The sequence below is a fragment of the Numida meleagris genome, chromosome 2, assembly GCF_002078875.1.
Source record: "Numida meleagris isolate 19003 breed g44 Domestic line chromosome 2, NumMel1.0, whole genome shotgun sequence".
Taxonomy (NCBI): Eukaryota; Metazoa; Chordata; class Aves; order Galliformes; family Numididae; genus Numida; species Numida meleagris.
Window position 1 is genome coordinate 71,373,377 of NC_034410.1, and position 20,584 is coordinate 71,393,960.

General features: G+C 42.0%; 1 protein-coding gene across 3 annotated transcripts in view; it reads left to right on the plus strand.

Moving 5' to 3' along the window:
* CDH12 (cadherin 12) overlaps positions 1-20,584 on the plus strand; it is a 252,015-nt gene that overhangs the window by 197,602 nt on the left and 33,829 nt on the right. For all 3 annotated transcript variants that reach the window (XM_021386975.1, XM_021386976.1, XM_021386977.1), the window contains one exon: positions 495-748. In XM_021386975.1, coding sequence (XP_021242650.1) covers positions 495-748 — 254 coding nt within the window. The remainder of the gene's footprint in view (positions 1-494; positions 749-20,584) is intronic.

The window sequence follows — 20,584 nt, forward strand, 5'->3', positions numbered from 1 at the left end:
CAGAGTTTTCGCTTGAAATCATTTCTATTGCTGTCATGTTTCTCTTGTCCTGCTTAAAGAAGTTCAAATCTTCTGTTTAATGAACTAGATGAACTGGGGATGGCTGACTGCCTGTGCATGGGAGTTGTGAATGCCAATCTTAAACTAACATGCACATAGCTCATTTGCAAAAGGTAAACTTCAGACAGTTAATTTCAGACATTTACAGTAACTATTTACATCCAAGTCAGACATTCTAATTTTTTTTTTTATTGCAGAAAAGACAGTCATGATCAAGCTACTCTATTTCAGAAACCACTTTAGCATGAGGTGTACTGCAGTCTAGAACTGTCCATTCTTCTTCAGTGACTACAAAACAAACTTAGGTGATCAGAACAGGAGCCAAAGTTTACACTGAAGATATCTTAATTTATATCAGATTAATACTACCACAGTGATTTTGCAAAGTTTAATTTTTAGTCAAGGCTGATATTTCACTTTTGTTCTTTCCACAGCCATTAGACTTTGAAACAAAAAAGGCATATACCTTTAAAGTAGAGGCTTCCAATCTCCATCTTGACCATCGATTTCACTCAGTGGGTCCATTCAAAGACACTGCCACTGTGAAGATAAACGTGTTGGACATGGATGAGCCTCCCGTTTTCAGCAAGCCTTTGTATACAATGGAAGTGTATGAGGACACTCCTGTGGGGACAATCATAGGAGCAGTGACAGCACAAGACCTCGATGCTGGCAGCAGTTCAGTTAGGTAAGAAAGCTTTTCCTCCTTCAGTCACTCTCAGGCAGCCCAAACTGCTGTTGACACTGGGATGAGGTAGCAAAGAGCTTAGTATGAAGATAGAAACTGTTTCAAATCTGTCACTGTGACAGGTAAATGCTGCTGAAAATAAAAACAGTGAAAAGAAATGCTTGTTTAGGTGATTTATCTCGAAAAATATGTTAAGTGCAGGTAGCTTCTGATCATACAGAAGATCATGCAAGTTACCATGCAGCAACATGGTTTCAGAGACTGTGTCCTGAACAGTGAAAAAGCAGGCTGCACATTCTGTGTCTGTGTCCCCTCAATAGGTGACAGCAAGTGCTGCCCTTTTCATAAAAACCACTCAGTCTTTACTTCTGGCAAAGAACAAATGTTTTAATAAATAATTGCTACATCTGTCTTGGCTGAGGTGGTGGGGATGTGATTGCTGACCAATGTGGCCGTGCTTAGCAGTCCTTTGCATTCCGGCAAAACCTCCCACTTACTGGTATAGCTTACTTTCCTGAAATAATATATAGAGAGGAGCTGCAATACAAACATAATGTATTGATTTTGCTGACATATTTCCAGTCTCGTTAGAAACTCCGAAGTGAACCACAGTCACGCACCAATAAAGAAGTTCCTGTGCAAAAATACTGTAAGATGTAAGGAGTCATTGTGGATACTTCCAGTACAAATCTATGCCAGATCTACTTGACTTCAGCAAATATTTTTAGTCTCAGACTGTACAGTGCAATATTACAGATGTAATAGAAGTCTTCAACTTTTGAATATTAATGTTTAACAGATGGAACTATGATCAAACAGTAAAACGTTACTCTTGGCTACTAAGTACATAGACATTACCGCATACATAACCATTCAAAGCACGTATTCCAAAGGAAATAATTGATTACAAATGTAATTTGGACTTTTTAATATAATCCATACGTATATTTTAACTCAGCATTGATATTCCTAAAATGTAAAATGCAATTTAGATTATCTGTTGTATTCCTGTGCAAAAATTTAACATTAGAGTGAGTGTCTAGCTCCTGCTTCATCAACCCACCATTAATTATTGCTTATATATTACTAATGTCGTTTGCTTCCCCTTTTTAGAAATTCATCCTTCATTATTTTCTAATACAGAAAAGTATTTGGTTGTGGGTCTGCATCACATTCCTGTCCTAAGAATTAAAGCATTAAACTACAAAGACAACAGTGGGAACCTTTTCCCTGGTGGTAGCCTATGGAAATAGTCCCACTTAAGTCACTGTGTCAATGAAAACAATGTTGGATCTTGCAACCAGATAGCAATCCCTGTAATCACATTGTTGAGCACTTTTTCATATGGCAGCAGAATCATCATTCCTCAGTGGAAGGTTTGTTTGTTTTCTACACAACCCCCTGCTAGGAGACTCAAATGTTTTAATTACTGATTTATCATAGAATCATAGAATCATAGAATTAGCTAGGTTGGAAAAGACCTACAAGATCATCCAGTCCAACCATCCACCTACCACCAATAACTCCACTAAACCATGTCTCTCAACGCTATATCTAAATGTTTCTTGAACACCTCCAGGGATGGTGACTCAACCACCTCCCTGGGCAGCCCACTCTAGCGCCTGACCACTCTTTCAGAAAAATAGTATTTCCTAATGTCCTAAATCTCCCCTGGCGCAACTTGAGGCCATTCCCCCTTGTCCTGTCACTAGTTATAAGAGAGAAGAGGCTGACCCCCAGCTCACTACAACCTTCCTTCAGGTAGTTATAGAGAGCAATAAGGTCTCCCCTGAGCCTCCTCTTCTCCAGACTAAACAATTGCAATTCCCTCAGCCGCTCCTCATAAGGCCTGTGCTCCAGACCCCTCACCAGCTTCATCGCCCTCCTCTGAACACGCTCCAGGGCCTCAATGTCTTTCTTGCAGTGAGGGGCCCAAAACTGGACACAGTACTCGAGGTGGGGCCTCACTAGGGCTGAGTACAGAAGGACAATGACTTCCTTACTCCTACTGGCAACACTATTTCTGATACAAGCCAGGATGCCATTGGCCTTCTTGGCCATCTGGGCACACTGCTGGCTCATGCTCAGCCGAGCATCGACCAATACCCCCAGGTCCGTTTCCTCCACACAACCATCCAGCCACTCTGCCCCAAGCCTGTAGCGTTGCCTGGGGTTGTTGCGGCCAAAGTGCAGGACCTGGCACTTGGCCTTGTTGAACCTCATCCCACTGGCTTCAGCCCAGAGATCCAGCCTGTCCGGATCTCTATGTAGGGCCTCTCTACCCCCAGGTAGATCGACACTTCCTGCCAGCTTGGTGTCGTCTGCAAACTTACTGAGGGTGCTCTCAATGCCCTCATCCAGGTCATCAATAAAGATATTGAAGAGGACAGGCCCCAGCACCGACCCCTGGGGAACACCACTCGTGACCGGTCACCAGCTGGATTTAACTCCATTCACCACCACTCTCTGGGCCCGGCCCTCCATCCAGCTCCTTACCCAGCAAAGAGTGTACCTGTCCAAGCCACGGGCTGCCAGTTTCTCCAGGAGAATACTGTGGGAGACAGTGTCAAAGGCTTTGCTGAAGTCTAGGTAGACCATATCAACAGCCTTTCCCTCATCCACCAGACGGGTCACTCAATCATAGAAGGAGATCAGGTTGGTCAAGCAGGACCTGCCCTTCACAAACCCATGCTGGCTGGGCCTGATCCCCTGGTTGTCCTGCAAATGCTGTGTGATCTCCCTCAGGACAATCTGCTCCATAATCTTCCCCGGCACCAAGGTCAGGCTGACAGGCCTGTAGTTCCCCAGATCCTCCTTATGACCCTTCCTGTAGATGGGAGTCACATTGGCAAGTCTCCAGTCTTCTGGGACCTCTCCAGTTGACCAGGAACGCCGATAGATGACAGAAAGTGGCTTGGCTATCTCCTCTGCCAGCTCCCTCAGTACTCTCAGGTGGATCTTGTCCAGCCCCATGGTCTTGTGGCAGTCCAGGTGGAGTAGTAGGTCTCTGACCGTTTCCTCCTCAGTCATGGGGGGTTTGTTTCACTCCCCATCTGAGTCTTCCAGGTCAGAGAGTAGAGTGCTCCGATGACAACTGGTCTGGCTTTTAAAGACAGACATAAGAAAGGCATTGAGAACCTCCACCTTTTCATTGTCCTCAGGGGCCACATTCCCAGCAGCGTCCAGTAAAGAATGGAGATTCTCCTTGGTCCTCCTCTTACTGTTAATATATTTGTAGAAGAGTTTCTTGTTCCCTTTAATCCCAAAGCCAAGCTTAGTTCGAGCTGGGCCTTTGCCTTTCTAATTTTCTCCCTGCACATCCTAACAACCTCTTTGTACTCTTTCCGAGTTGCCTGTCCCTTCTTCCACAGGAGGTAGATTCTCCTTTTCTCCTGGAGCCTCAGGAAAATCTCCCTGTTCATCCACGCCGGTCTCCTTCCCTGCCAGCTCATCTTGCAGCTCAGGGGGACAGCCTGTTCCTGCGCCTTCAGGACTTCCTTCTTGAGGAGCAACTAGCCTTCCAGGACCCCTTTACTCTCCAGGACCGAATCCCAAGGGACCCTCCTACCAGTCTCCTGAATAATTCAAAGTCTGCCCTCCAAAAGTCCAAGGTAGCAGTTTTGCTGTTCCCTCTCCTGGTTCCACCAGGAATTGAGAACTCTACCATTTCATGGTTGCTCTGTCCAAGGCAGCCCCCAACTTCCACATCACCCACCAGTCCTTCCCTGTTTGTAAACAGCAGGTCTAGCAGGGCACCTCCCCTGGTAGGTTCTCTCACCAGCTGCAGAAAGAAGTTATCTTCCATACACTCTAGAAACCTCCTAGACTGCTTCTTCTGTGCCATGTTGTATTCCCAGCATATATCAGGGAAGTTCAAGTCCCCCATGAGGACAAGGGCTGGTGATCGCGCAACTTCAGCCAGCTGTTTATAGAATGCCTCATCTGTCTCTTCATCCTGGGTAGGTGGTCTATAACAGATCCCCACCAGGATGTCTGCCTTGTCAGCCTTTCCTTTGATCCTAACCCATAGAGATTCAACATTGTCTTCCCCAGTTGCAAGCTCAATAGCATCAAAACAGTCACTAACATGGAGAGCCAACTACATAGATTTGCAACTACACAGGAGATATCACCATTTCCAGGTGGTTTCTCCATACATAGAGCCCAATAATACTGAATCCTGAACCATTCTGAGGTATTTAGGTGAGTTTTTTTAATCCTGAAATAATTGTTTTGGGGTGCACATTCTCACCTATGGTTAAAAGACCAGGAATATTACAAAATAGTCTTGTGTTTCAGCTTCACTTTTCTACTTGCTGACCACGAGCACTTGCAAACTACAGAACTACTCCTAGCATTACTTACTGAGTACAGCTGGTTCATGAGTGAAAGATACGAACTATGATCTAGTATCAAAGATTTCCATTCCTACCCAGAATTAAGGCATACACTGAATTCAATGGACTTTGGAGGGAGGTGCTTCACTTTAAGGGCAGGGATGTGTTCCAGTAAGCCAGGTGACATCCAGTGAAGATTAAGCTCAATCTCTCAATGCAGTGTTCTTGGTCCAGCTTTGTAAGATGACTTTATTTCTATAAATTTTCACATTTCAGTCCTGAAATCTCTTATTTAGTTCTCATTTATCTGAGGATAGATTTGATTCTCCATATTGAACTTGATCTTCTGCAGTTTGAATTCAGTGATAAGCCTTGTACTAACCCAGCACAGATATAACAGTGTCATGGTTTTGTGATTTTCGGTTATTGGTATTCCACATCATAACATCATGTAGTGGATATACCTGGTTCTCAGAAGAGAAGGACTACTACAGTCCCCATGGTACTTTGCTCCTCTGTTAACATTTCCAGCCAGAGGGAAAAGATAAAAGCTCGCAGTATAAAAACTTGCAGATCACGAGACCTTGTCCCTTTTTTTTTTCCTGCCATCTCTCATCTTGGCAGCACCTCGCTCTCCAGCCGTCTTATCGTCGGAAGTAGAGTAAGGCCTACCTTGATTTTGGGACATTCTCTCTCTCTGTATTGGATTTATCAGCTCAAATTGTAATTATATTGTATTATAGTGTGTTGTTCTGCATTCCGATATCTTATTTAGTAAATTAGTTTGTTTCTCCTCAGATTGTTGCCGCTGTTCTTTGCTCTCAGGGCCATCTCCTTACCCTTTTCCCCTTTTCCCCTTTTCCCGGGGCGTGGGCCTGTGGGTCCCCCGTCCCCTTCGTCACGGAACCGGGCCAAACGCCCGTAAACCGTTGACAAACAGTGATTTTATGCCCTGGAAGAAACCACCTGTATCCAAGTACTGACTAGTCCAAGTAAAAAAAAAAAGAAGCTATATGTAATTTTTACTCATGTGTTAGTGATCAACAGTCCATGAGTTTAATATTCTTAATATATGAAGAAATTCAGTGATCAGAAGTCAGAAAAGCATAAATTTGTTTCAAAACATTGCATGTGATTATAATTTTGAAGTCTACCTTAAGCGATTATTCTCTTTCAGCTGTTTAAAATGTAGATGGGCTCATACATGTTAAGAACGGATGCACCAATTTCATCATGTAAATACACCATCTAAACAAACATGGAAAAGAAAGTAATGTTCTCTGAGGCAACAGACCATGCAATTTTTCTGGGTGGCATAGTTAATTAATTCATTTTCTCTGAAATGTTTTCCTACAGCAGTTTGGCCATTAAGATGCCCATTACAACAATGACAACAGAATCAACAATCTGCCAAACAGTAGACTAGGAAAAAAAACAAATCTGCACTGTATGCAACAGAAGGCAAAATTCTGGGGAACAAAGCAGACTCGAACAGCTCACATGAAAGGAAGCAGCACAATGTAATCAGACAAAAACTTTAGCTAGACTTATCAGGAAGGGGGAGATAACAGCTAACAATGGAGGCTGGGTTCAGCTTTTAGAAAAATATTTTGCTGGAAGCCATTTAAAACATTCAGGGTTGTATTCTTTTTCTCTTTTCTCCTATAAATGGAATCAAGTTATAAGGACAGGAATTTTAAAAAAGTTTGTTTTGCAGGATGGTATTTGCTAGAGATGATAAAATGAAGGAGCAGAGCACACAATCAGTGAAAAACAGGAAACTGAGCAAAAGGAGAAAAAGGACCACAAGTATTCAACACAAGCAAGGGTGACTGGCTTTGAAGCTATTTTGGAAGATTACTCCACTGCACCTGATTTTCAAATTGTGTTAAATCTGGAGTTTATTTATCTCAGGAGAGCTATTTTGTCAATTTCTATTTTCTCCACAGTGCTGCAAGAAATGGTCTGAATAAATGCTAAGATTAAGTCTTAAGTACTTTGTGGACTTTAAAAATCCCAAAGCCCTTCTGAAATGAGCAACGATCTCATGCTATTCTCAGACTCCTCTTGTTTACAATGGCTGTAAATTGTCTAGGAGGGAAAAAAAGCACCAGTGTCGTAAAGCTCATGATAATGTATATTATTTATGAATATGCAAATGTTTTAAAATTGATTACTTCTGGTGCAAGGGACACTAGAACTTTACAAAAATCACTTCTACATGCATACATACTTTATGGATGCTAGAGACAGGTACCTAAACAACAACTAAGTAAAATGGATGGCAAAACAGTGTTACATGCGGTGCTACCTAGAATAGGGAGCTTTATCTAACACTGTATGTGAAGTTTAGCAACTTTACACCAACGCCTTTGAAGCTGTCAGATTTCCGAGGGCCTGATCTTCTGGCATAAGACATGAAAGGATTTTCGCCCCTGGTGTGAATTCCAGATATGACTCCAATTACAGTAAGTCTAACATTCCGAGCCATGGTACTGCCCTTCAGATCTCTGCTTGACTCAGGAGCTTTGCCTTATGAACCAGGAGAACCACTCAAAGCAAGAAAGCTGTGGGGACTGTGAATTATCCTGCCCAAGTCTAGAATCATGGAACCATGATATTAAAAGATAAATAAATCATGTACTAGCCATAGGTCAATCCTGCTCTCAGTATCTTGGGATCAAGACCATTTTCCCAGCATGAGCTTCCAAAGGAAAAGCCTTATTTATTTTCAGAACTAGTTCACTCTGGTTCAGAAATTGTTATGGGTAGGGTATGTTTTCACAGTGCAATGCTTTGTCAAACAAAGACTACGAAAACACAAATAATAGGTTTCTTCCTTAAACTGTATTTTTAATGTTCGAGCACAGGCAAGATAAAGTTACCTATGTTACAGGATATTTCTTGACTTTCTAATCCCATAATTCTTCTGAATTGTTTGTGTGTGTATGTGCACTTTTTAAATTTGCTTTTTCTTCAAAATGATGAATCCTATTCTATGACATCAAAATATTTCTCATAGTTACAAATATACATGGAAAAATTGGGAGGTTTATTTCCAGCACCTTGTACATTTAATAGCAGATGAAGCAACAGCTGTACTTCTCTGTATGGCATTGTGCTCGAGGGAGACATTGCCATTTGGTTTTGCATAGATAAATGATGGCAGAACTCAGGAATTTTGGATGATTTTTATTCTCTCTAGTGAGTTCTGCACACTGCTCTGTTGCCCTGTCCATTTCTGTGACCACTTGAACTCTACTCCACCCATAGCCTTTACTGAAGTCCCAGTCTCCTCAACTACTTTTCAGACCTCTGCTCCAAGTTTTAATTCCATCCAGTCTAACAAATTCAGATTCCTGGACCAGTATCTCTCAGCTCCTGTTCCAGATTGTTATCATTTCCAGTCCTCTTACTGTTTTCTTCTATCTTCTATGATCTATCTAATACCAGTCTCCTATATCAAGGTACATCTCTCTCTCCTGACTTGCGGAATCAAACTCCATAACCCGAGATTAGGTTATAAAGCAGGTATGTTTATTATGGTGCTGCGCCCACACCGGATACGAGGGGGTCGCCGCCCTACCAAACTCGCATACCCCTAGACAAAAGTGTTAGACATTTAAAAGCCAAACTTATACATATTCATTGAGCCCTGTTACATATTCATTACTTTTCCAGGAATTCATTTGCATGTTGTCCCTCCCCTTTGCACATGCGTTGTAGCTCCTTCTGGTGGTCGTTGGATGAAGGCTCGATGTCTTCCTCCCCACTCGGTGGTCGCTCTTGGATGAAGTCAGGAGTCTTCATCTTGACCTTTGTCCCAGTTTGGAGAGGCTCTCCTATCTTGCATGCCTTTGTAGTTTCTTATCATACTCGTCCCCCTTTCATTGTTTTCCTGTTTGTTCTTCTCTTGCTGACTTGCAACAATCTGATAATGGAAAGCTAAACTAAACAATGTCTGGCAGTGAAGACCCAACTCAAGGCCCCTGACTCCCAATTCATCTGGCAGTGAAGATAAGCTAAGCAATTTAGTGGACAGTTAAACTAAGACCCAACTCGAGGCCCCTGACTCCCAACTCATTCCCACACTTGGTTTCTGACTTCTTCCTCCTGAACCACATCCCATTAGCTTAGAATCCCACTCTGCTGCCTTATGTTCTTGTGCTAATGGCAGACATCGTTTTTTTACATTTCAGAGAATCATTCACATTTTCCTCTTTGTTCCTGATACTTTGATATTGCTTCTACATTTCCAGAAAAAGAGGGTTTCTATCCCAACATTTTCCCTGTATACCAAGGGAGATATTTGTCTGACATATTTGCTCTCTCCCCACTGGCATTCCTGATTTGAAGTCTCATTTGGCTCAGTGAGCATTCTTGTACCACATATACACATTTCCACCTCCCTTCCAGCAATGCCAGAAATGATCTAGGACAACTAATTCTTACTTCCCCCTCCTATTTCTCCCACCTTTTTGAATTCTGTTCTCTTCTCTAGCTCCGACACTTTGTCTTCATGACCTGAGACAATCACATCCTCCCCTCCACCCTCCTCCTCCTGTACATTCCTCCCCATACAGTCTCAAATACCACCCTGCTGAATGGGATGGCTCGTCCTCAGCACCTGTGTGGTTTTAAGAGACTGAAGAGAAAAGTGACTGCTCTTCAATATAAGGCACAAAAATCTCCATCTTCTGTTTATGAACTGTCTTTTGAAAGCAATCATTTTGTTTCAGCTTAATTAACTCCCTCTCTTCAGCAGAGTCACAGAAGTGGGAAATATCTGCTTTACCTTTACAGTGAAGCAAGATGAGTGAAATATTAATTTCTAATATTTTATAATAGTTTATAATAGTTTACATTAATATGCTTTATTTCACATTTGCAATGGAAAAGGTACCCAAAAGCATTCAGTTACATGGCTCATTGACAAGTGACACAGTTATATCAATTGAAGAACTGTGGTGCCTCTGCTCCAGAGACCAGCTGGAGCTGCTCCTAGTAGCCACTATGAGAAAAGTGCAGTTTTGTTTTAACCTTCATCTGAAATATATAGCCTTATGGCTGAAGGGAACACATGCCGTTCCTTGCTGGGAGTGGTAAACATGCCGTCATTCATTGGTCTTGTGTGACGTTACAGCACATTCACTGTGAACAGCCAGACACTTTAGCTGAGGAACACTCCTTCACATTTTGGAGCAAATACAGACTAATTTTTCAGTCTGTGTGAGTTTTTGTAAGACTAGCAGGAACATGGAGCAAAGGTGAATACTTTCTGGCCCAAGTCATCAAACGTGTGCTAGAGAAAAGTTGTACCTTTCCAAGTAACAGATTGCTAGGATTCTTTTGACATGCAATTATTTTTTTTTTTCCCTAGATCTACTTCTGGAAGCAGTTGCAGCTGGAAATTTTATTTCCCAAATCCAGCAAGGCAAAAGCAAATTAAAACAAGGTTTAAAACTGAGAAAGGCTGGTAACCTTTATTTATAGTTAGGAAATTCTCAATTTACTGGTGCCTGTGAAGAACAGCAAGTGATCTTCCGTTGGCATATGCAATCATATTAAGCTTTTGAAAGTCAGGAGTTTGGAACTAAAAGTATATGTAGACAAAGTATGTGAGAAGTTTAGGCACTGCTGCTTTCGGTGATTGACCTGTTTGAGGAGAAAGTGGATGCTGAAAATCAAGAGTACATTCAGCTCCAAGGCAGAAAAAAAGAACTTGGCAGGGAAAGCTTTTAAATTAATTGAGAATACCTAAAAAGCCAGAGAGAGAGGAAAGAAGCAATATGACCATAATAGCTCTGGTTTACTTCACAGCACTTGTACCACCTGGTGTGTGATCTTACAAAGCCGGTTCATATCCCCGAGGCACACACTGTCATTTTATTTCAGCTCAAATAATAGTCTTTCTAGTTTTTGATCAAGAGCTCTTACTCCAAATTTCTCCAGCAATGGATTTTTCAAACTTTCTAAAAAGCAATTGTGAGATTAAAGCAGAGGTTTAATGGTTGCAGCCATGTCACCTCAAGCTGTGAACCTCTCATGGCTTGACACTAAGAGAATTATGAAGGGTCAGGTCTTAAACCAACATCTAAGAAAAGCTTATCTGCTTCATGTAACATTGTCGGTTGGTTATTCTGCACTGTCATACACAAAGTCAAACCGGAAATCTTATTTCTATTATAAATTTAAGATTCCCATCGTTTGTAATTATAGATCTTATGGCCTTTTCTGTAAGAACGCCTATTTTAACCATTGTGATGTAAGCAAATTTCAAGTCCTTTCAATCTGAATTTCTCCTTCAGTTCTGTTTGTAAACCTTATCTCTACCTTTCTGTCCTAAAATGATCAAGTTTATGGATATGATCAAATAATTATTGCATTTAAGCTAGAGGCCCTTATATATTTGGTCATTTATTCGCTTGAAGGCTTATTAATGTAGTTTAAACAGGCTTTTGTCAGAGACATATTTTAGGATCTACATGTGTGGAAATTTCAGTCTTATCCTGACTGTAGGTCTGCAGACAGATCTCATGTGCTTCCATCTTCCATCCAAAATGCTATTCTCCTTTCCAGCTGGGATTAAAGCACAGCATCACTCCAGGTGGCTGAATATGAGAGGAGCAAAGCTAATCAGAATACAGTGCTGAGGTTCAGTATGGCCAAACAGAAAAAAAATGCTGTGGAGGCAGTAAGACATAAAAAGGTACACTGTTGAGGAAACACAACACAGAAATTCCAGCTCAAACAGGAGGAGAGCAGAACAGATTTTAGAGGCAAATGACAGGACCTGACATGGCTCATGTCAGGCCATCAGGCCATGGGGAATCAAGGAGTTGCTCACCAAGCACTTTCTACCTGGGGCCCTCATGAAGAAATCTTTCTAAAGGTGACTCCCTAGTGACGCTGTTCTCTATGGATCCAGGGTTTCATTACATAGCAGAAGACTGAACAGGAGAACTGATAAAGGAAAACTTGGCTGCTCTCATAGCGGCAAAACCATCCTGAATAATCCCTTACTTTATGAGCATTTCACCAAACTGGGTTTGAAGCAACAATAAAACCTCCAGTTCCTGACTGCACTGTGTGCTGCCTTGTTTGGATCTGCTGGTGGCCCAGGTCAGTCCCAAGTGACAATCCAAGCAAGTGATAAATCCTCCACTGAGCCACAGTCTTCTCTGGAGTCAGCATGACTGCTGTTTTGTGCTGTTTCTTTGATTGTCTCAACATTTTACTTCAGCCTTTTATGGAGAAAAAAAAGGAAATGTTTATTCAGATTTTAGTATCCAAAATATATAGAGCAAAGCTAATATTTATATGATGCAAAAGCAAAGTGATCAAAGATTACTCCTGCTGAATTTATGCCTTGAGGTCTACAGGAGCTGTGCCACCTCTTGCCTTAGCACTTTATTGTACGGTAAAACATTTCAGGCAGAGTGAAGGACACAAGCAGCATAACACAGCTTCATTTCTCTGTTCTATCCTCTGGTGCTTTGGTCACATGCAGCTAGTGCAAAATGAAGTTTTAGCTTCTGCAGAAGCTAAACATCTGATGGAGCAGCCCACATCCCTTTACCCTTCTCAGTTTTCTTAGGGTTTCAAGGCAGGAGGCACTAACCCTCATTTTCTCCCTACCTTTCTATACTCCCTTTACCCATTAATAGCAGTACTGAGCTGCATCCCGACAGCCAGTATGGCAGACCTTCTCCCCACCAAAACGCAGCAGAGATGGAGCCCTTCACTAAGTTGGAGCAGCCCCTCCAGCCACCGGGTGGTAAAGCTGCAGAGCAGAACATTGGGAGCACCATGGAGGACATGGGGGACAAACCTGTACCTCACAAATTCAGGGTGAAATGGTGCTCAGAGCCTACAATTCGTGGTGCTGGTAGAGTAAGTGCTCTCACGTTCTCCCACCATAGCAGCATTGAAAATTCAGGTTGGAGTGAAGGGGTTAAACCCAGCATACCTCCTGCTGCTCCACATTCCTACCATGTTCTTCCTCCTCCAAATAACTGAAGCTTAATTAAACTGCAGGACAGAGCTCCCCTCCACCAGGCTGTCCTGTGGTTCTGCCTGCTCAATGAGGCAGCAAAAATGATGTTAAAACTGAATAAAAACAATGCCTTTTCTGAACTGACAATGGCTTTTGATAAGATACTCAGCTTGTAATGAGAAATGCAAAAGCAGAAAATGGAGCTGACTGTGAGGGTTGATAAACAAATGAACAAAATCTTTAGATGGAAAGCAGGGAGGGAGCACTGAAACTTGTCGACAGGCCAAACTGACAGTTTGGAAGGGCTGATAACTCAGCTGCAGCACATTTTATTTCCCATATTGTCTAGCATGTTTTACGAAAATCCTTATCTAAGATTTATAAGGCTTATGAAAAGTTTAAGAGCTTCTCGATGGTTTCTGGCCTATTGTTAGAGTCTGGGTGTTTTCAGCTACTGCTTCCCGTCAATTCTGCATAATACTCCATTTTGTCCGAAGGAGCAAAGGATAATTTGTTTGCACTTCTATCAATCATTACATATCAGGTAAGCTCCTGACTGCTAAAATCACTAATCTTGATTTAAAAATGCAGAAACGTGCACCTACATACGAAGAACTGTGAACCCAACCATGCAGTATGCAGGAGACTGAAACTGTGTTATTTATTTCACATGGAAAATCTCATGTTGTATGAAAGACATGAGGACAATGAGCACGGGTCGATCTAACACGAAGGGTTTGTTCCTTCTCCCAATCTGCGCAAATTCCTTCCACCCTTCTCTACAGCATCAGGGTCTGATGTGCAGTGTCTGCATAGCTGCAGTTCTTCTGGGATCTGAATGGTATCTCGAGGATTACCCAAAGGGTGGGACCAGAGAGCAAACCAATCAGAGCATCCTTTGGAGTGACCACTAATGCCTTAGCAGCATTCTCAAGAACACTAATGCCTGAAGCAGTGTTCAGCAAAGGGACAGAGAGCTTCTGCTCCCATTAACAGAGGTGGCTTAATAAATCATTTGAACAAATAAACAAAAAAAAGGCAACCTAGCAGAAAAGCACCTGCCACTTTGGAACATTATCACATCCTTTCCATTTTTTGGTTAACGACAGGAAAATTTTACAGCAAGACATCAGATGTTATTTTGCTGTTATTAACTTTAGGCTTTTCTGATAACACTTACTAACTATGAATACATCAGATTAAATTTTTATGTCACAGTAACTGTGTTTCATTAGATTTACTTCCTCTAAGCAAAAGAACACAGAATTAAAATGAGGCTACTAAGAATACAATTTCTGTACCAGAGGTCCTATTTCTTTCCATAGAATCATAGAATGGCCTGGATCCAAAGGACCTCAAAAATTGTAGGGGGAGATTTAACAAGAAAGAGCCCAACAGACTCTGGTAGATCTTATCTCTATGAGGCCTCCGGAGTCTGGAGACAGGGCTAAGGTGTAAACAGAATACTCCTTTAGTATGCACAGCTAATGTGGTCACATCTGGGACAGTTAAGGAACCCTTTGTTTGTTATCTATGTTGTTGTGAAGAACTTAAGGATAATTAACCGTGAGTGGATTTACTGCTTACAAGTGAAGGATATATAAGGATATATTGTGTAAAACACAATAAAAAAACTTGCTATTCTGAGAACTTGCTATTCTGATGCCACACTGACTGAGGGAATTCTGTAACGGGACCAAGCGCCGACAATTGGCGCCCGAACAGGGACCTGAATGAACAGGGACTTGAACGAACAGGGACTCGAAAGATGACCATGGCTGAAGCTGAGTACCAGACCAGCGTCCAGGAGAAGCTGCCACTCATAATTGGCTCCTCTGCAGCAGGACTGGTGTTTCTCATTGCTGTTGTAGTCATCATTACTGCGGGCAACAGAAGAAGGGGCTCGGAGAAGCCTTGCAGAGAATACGCTGAAAGAAGCAGGATGGGCTCGGAGAAGCCTTATGGAATGCACGCCGAAGGGATCGTGGCAGGCTCGGGGAAGCCTGGTAGGATGCACGCCGAAGGGAGCGTGGCAGGCTTGGGGAAGCCTGGTGGAATGCACGCCAAAGGGAGCGTGGCAGGCCCGGAGAAGCCTTGCGGAAAATACGCTGAAAGAAGCGTGGCAGGCTCGGAGAAGCCTTGCGGAAAATACGCTGAAAGAAGCGTGGCAGGCTTGGGGAAGCCTTGTGGAATGCACGCCGAAAAGAGCGTGGGAGTCCCGGAGAAGCCTTGTGGAAAATATGCTGAAGGAAGCGTAAAAGGCTTAAAAAAGAAGCCGTATCGAGAGGGGGCTGAAAGAAGCCTCATCGTCCCCAGCCGCTCCGACTGCTTCTCATTAGACGAAGGTAAGCGCTTGCGCACTATGGGGAACAAAATGACCTCGGAACAGGAAAATGTCTTTGCTACTTTTCAATTTATCCTTAAACAACGGGGGAAGGCAGTGTCCTCTGATGACCTGCAACAGATCCTCTTATGGGCCGCTAAAAACGATCTCTCATTTATAAATCAGACAATTTATGATCTGAAAACTTGGGATGGGATCGGGGTGAAATTGTGGGACGCATCCACTAAAGGTGATAAGGTGGCGTCTGGGTTACTTGAAACCTGGAGAAAAATTTTTGAAGCTTTAAAAAGTCATGCGGGTTCATCGTCGGCTACCCCCGATCCATTCAAGAATGAAGGAGCCACAGGCCCCTCATCTGGCTCACCCACTGTGCCATCAGCTCCTCCATTGTCACCACCACGGAGGGTCCTTGCCGCCTCTCCTCCTGAGGGTCCTGACAATCCTTTTGAGGGCCCCGACAATCCTTTTGATCCTGGGCCAATAGACCCTGAAGAAGAGCGGGATCCGTTTCCCCCCGATCCACACGATATGTGGGTGCTTATTCGGAGGGAGGCTAGGAAAGCCGGAGACGCGGACATGTTGGGGGCTTTTCCTGTTATTGTTTCGCCAGACCAAGAGCCGCGGTGGGAGGCTTTGTCATATAATGTCCTGCGAGATGTACGGCGTACTGTCACTGACCACAGCATAAGTGCCCCGTATACTGTCAATTTGATTCAATCCATATGCGATAGCTCTGTTCTCATGCCGCATGATTTCAAAATGATGTGTTGCCTTATTATGACTGATATGCAGTATACTGTGTGGGAATCTAAGTGGAAGGGACTGGCACAGAGTCAGGCAACTGAGAACCTGACGCTACCGCGGAGAAACCTGCTTCGGGCTATAGATGCGAGTGCTTTGATGGGGGAGGGAGATTTCTCCACCCCAGCTCAACAGGCGCAAATTGCTGTGGAAGGGCTACAGCAAGTTAAGCATTTGGCACTGTGTGCTCTCGGGACTGTGCCAGAGGCTGGAAACCTGAAAGCAGAATCGCCTCTGTTCGACCTTTTGTTTTCTCCAACTATGCTCCTTCAATCGTGGGCACTAATAGTGATAGATTGGAAAGACTGTTTCTTTAACATCCCATTGTGCCCTCAGGATGTCCCTCGCTTTGCATTCTCTGTCCCTTCCATTAACGCTGCCGAACCTCATCGTCGTTATCACGGGACTGTGCTGCCACAGGGAATGATACAGGCAGCGACCGCAGCAGGGCTAAAAATTGCTGAAGATTCAAAAGACACCTCCTTGCTTATACTTGGGCTGGAAGATCTCACAACAGAATATTCAGCCACAGACTGACAATAGGAACAAAGATCAATCAAAGATGACTCAACAAGCAGCACACCGCAGAAAGCTACATCAGCCTATTAATGTTTTTGTTATTGGCTACTTGTTGCCAGTTTCTAAACTGTCATTAACCCCCTTTGCAGGTGCTCTTACTGTTTTTACAGATGGATCTGGCAGGACTGGCCGTGCAGTAATAGTATGGAGGAATAGTGCCGGAACGTGGGATAGTGATGTTCATGTCACCACCGGCTCCCCACAAATTGTGGAACTGACAGCAGTGGTTCGTGTGTTCGAACGATGGTTTGAACCCATCAGCATCACAACAAATTCTGCTTATTTTGCAGGCATCGTGATGAGACTCGAACATTCTTATCTAAAAGAGACAACTAATGCGCAATTGTTTGCACTCCTTTTACATTTAAAGTGGTTACTAGCCTATGGTACCTTAAAGGCCATGCTTCAAAAACAAAAAAGGGGGAGTGCGGGTATGACTCCTCAGGAAAGAATAGCTAAAGCATGCTATGTTCTTAATTTCTTAAATCGCTGGACAACAGAGAACCTCCCAATTTACAGGCACCTTGGTTATAATATTCTAACTTCTGTCAAGGAAAGAGCACAGGTTATGGTAAAAAATCTGAGCACCAACCAATGGGAGGGGCCCTACTCGTTGATAACTTGGGGTCGAGGCTATGCTTGTGTCTCAATAGGAACAGGTCCGAGATGGGTGCCAGCACGATGGGTCCGACCATCCATCTCATCATCTGCTGTAACATGATCACCGCACTCTCATCAGCAGTTTGGACCCTATCTGCAGCAGAGCAACCTTGAACCACAAGAATTGGAATTGTTGGGATCAGTTAAAATGGACTAGTGTCTGCACTTTAACTATAGTGGGAAGAATCAATCATTAATTCAGAGTGTTAATTCTAGTTTAGCTGCTTATTGGAAAAATGGGGTTAGTTTGTTTCATTGCTTTTCTCTGTGTTTTAGTTTGTGTTCCATGCCTGTATCAGTGTGTATACAAGATGCTGTGAACTGCGCCTTTTTTATTAACAAAGAAGGGGGAGATGTGGGGGGAGATTTAACAAGAAAGAGCCCAACAGACTCTGGTAGATCTTATCTCTATGAGGCCTCCGGAGTCTGGAGACAGGGCTAAGGTGTAAACAGAATACTCCTTTAGTATGCACAGCTAATGTGGTCACATCTGGGACAGTTAAGGAACCCTTTGTTTGTTATCTATGTTGTTGTGAAGAACTTAAGGATAATTAACCGTGAGTGGATTTACTGCTTACGAGTGAAGGATATATAAGATGTGTGTAAAACACAATAAAAAAACTTGCTATTCTGAGAACTTGCTATTCTGATGCCACACTGACTGAGGGAATTCTGTAACGGGACCAAGCGCTGACAAAAAATCACCTAATTTCAACCCTCCTGCCATGGACAGGGTCGCCAACCACTAGACCAGGCTGCCCACAGCCACATCCAGCCTGGCCTTGAATTCCTCCAGGGATGGGGCATCCACAACATCTCTGGGCAACCTGTTCCAGCGTGTCACCACCCTCTGTGTAAAAAACTTCCTCCTAATATCTAACCTAAATCTCCCCTGTCTTAGTTTAAAACCATTCCCCCTTGTCAGATCACTATCAACCCATGTAAACAGGTAACATAATATTAACAATTTAATTTTTAAAATCTTGTTGATATTAACAGAATTGAGGTTGATAAAAAGTATTCTATTTTATTAAATATATTTAATCTTCGATGCATATAGTACTTTGTATGCACAAAGCACCACAGTTGCTGGGTTGCACCTAGGAAAGGCACTTCAAAATATATGAGAAAGAACTTTGTGGTTGTATTAACACAGGAGAACAGGAGTGGTATGCAAAGACTTTCATCTGCTACTGTTAGTGTGTATTACACCAACAGTATTACACTGTTAGAGTACTGCATTACACCTTATTTTATATTATCATGTTGCAAAGAGGAGAAAAAAGGGTATTTACTATTGCTGCACTTGTAAAACTTTTTTAAGACAGCATTTTTAAGTTAATAGAAAATCACAAGACTCAGAATCAAGGGTAATCTTTAAATCAAATGAGAGTATGAAAAAGAGTCTAAAGTAACTTAATATTGATTCAGTGCTGCTGCCCTGAAGAATAATTTGATAATCTAACTAGCCTGTTCAGACCTAAAAACAGGTAACTCAGATCATTATAGTTTAGCACAAGAAGATCTACATTTATTATTGTTTTTTTAACTGTAGGGCTTCTCTAAGCATGCATAGCCTATAGAGGGTTTGTTTTAAAAATCCTTGATTGCATCTTAAGCAAAATTATGACAATCACTCCTCAGTCTTGACTGGAAGTGCAGGTACTTCCAGTGATCAGCCATCAGGAGCTGAAGAATTTAGCACTTACACTTGAGAAGTGCAAAAGTCAGTTGGGAAATAAAGAACTTATGTTTCAAGTACGTATGTATGTATATGTGGCAATGTTTTTTTGATATTTACACAACGATAACTCACTGAATGTATAATCATAGGAACTGCAGCAAGGAAGTTTCATTGTCAGGATGGGAGTTCGAAGGACACAAACTTGTTTGCATGCTTAAACGCCTCTGATATTTTAATTCCTTTCAGGCTTGACTTGAGCTGTGAATGTCTTGTTTTTCACTGTAGAAGCAATTTGCTGTTCCTATACTTTTTAGTAACAGCAATCTTAAAATTAAAAAAATATATATATGTTTGTATTTTAAATATTTCAAACTGAATAATAGAGCAGATATGTAACATTATTTTTCTCATGAAGATAGTATTCCCTGTTATGTGTCAGATACATCAGTATTACAGGGACTAACGGGATTATTCAATCCATCTTTCCAGAAATTTCCCTGACTGTACGGTCTCCATTACTTTACCCAGATTAGCTTTGCAGTGCCAAGTGACAGAACTGGTATCATTTCTCTTTTGTACAGCGTAATATACGTCACTGCCAGAAAGATTTTGCTGCATAACATAAATTTTTCCTTTCTTAATTTCATCCTTCCACTCCTCTGTGCTGAACAAAATAATACCTTTTCTTTTGTGGTGTTTAAGCCCTTCAGCTATCTGTAGACAATTATCACTTCTTCCTTTTGTCATCTTTTATCCAAGCTGAACATATTTTAGCTCTTTTAATCTTTCCTTATAATTCAGCCTGCCTATGCCCAAGACAGTTTTTCTTGGTCTTCTATAAACTCCCTCTGATATCTGTCTGATGATGCGATGGCCAAAATCTGTTGTAGAGGTGCCATTTTCTCAACAGCAAATTATATGCAGAGATCTATTAATTTCTAGCTGCATTGCATGAATCTGCTACAGATGAATATTCCTTTGGACTTTCAAGTAGTCAAATCACATCTCAAGTCTCATTTGCATTCTTCTAGTCCCTCAGCTCTTTCGCCAGTCCTGCTTTACATTTTTCTTTCATCTATTTAATTACGTATGTACTGGAACTACAAAAAAATCCTAACCGCTCATAATTTCCAACTTAACTTTAGTAACTTTTGTTTATGTTTATAATGTTTTTAGGTTTACCATCTATATTTTTTTATATGATGAGTAGCATTTAATAGTCCAAAGTTAGTATAAGCTCTGCATTTCATTTACCAGAAGTTCAATATTTTAATAAAAATCAAAGTGAACTCTGTTTAAACAATCTAAGGTCACATACACAAATAGAGATCTATGATATTAGAAATAATAGTCATCCTTCACCTTTTTTTGCAGCATTGCTCTCCCAAAAATCAGTCTTCTAATTAATTAAGTTCCAGAGTAATGAATGTGCTTT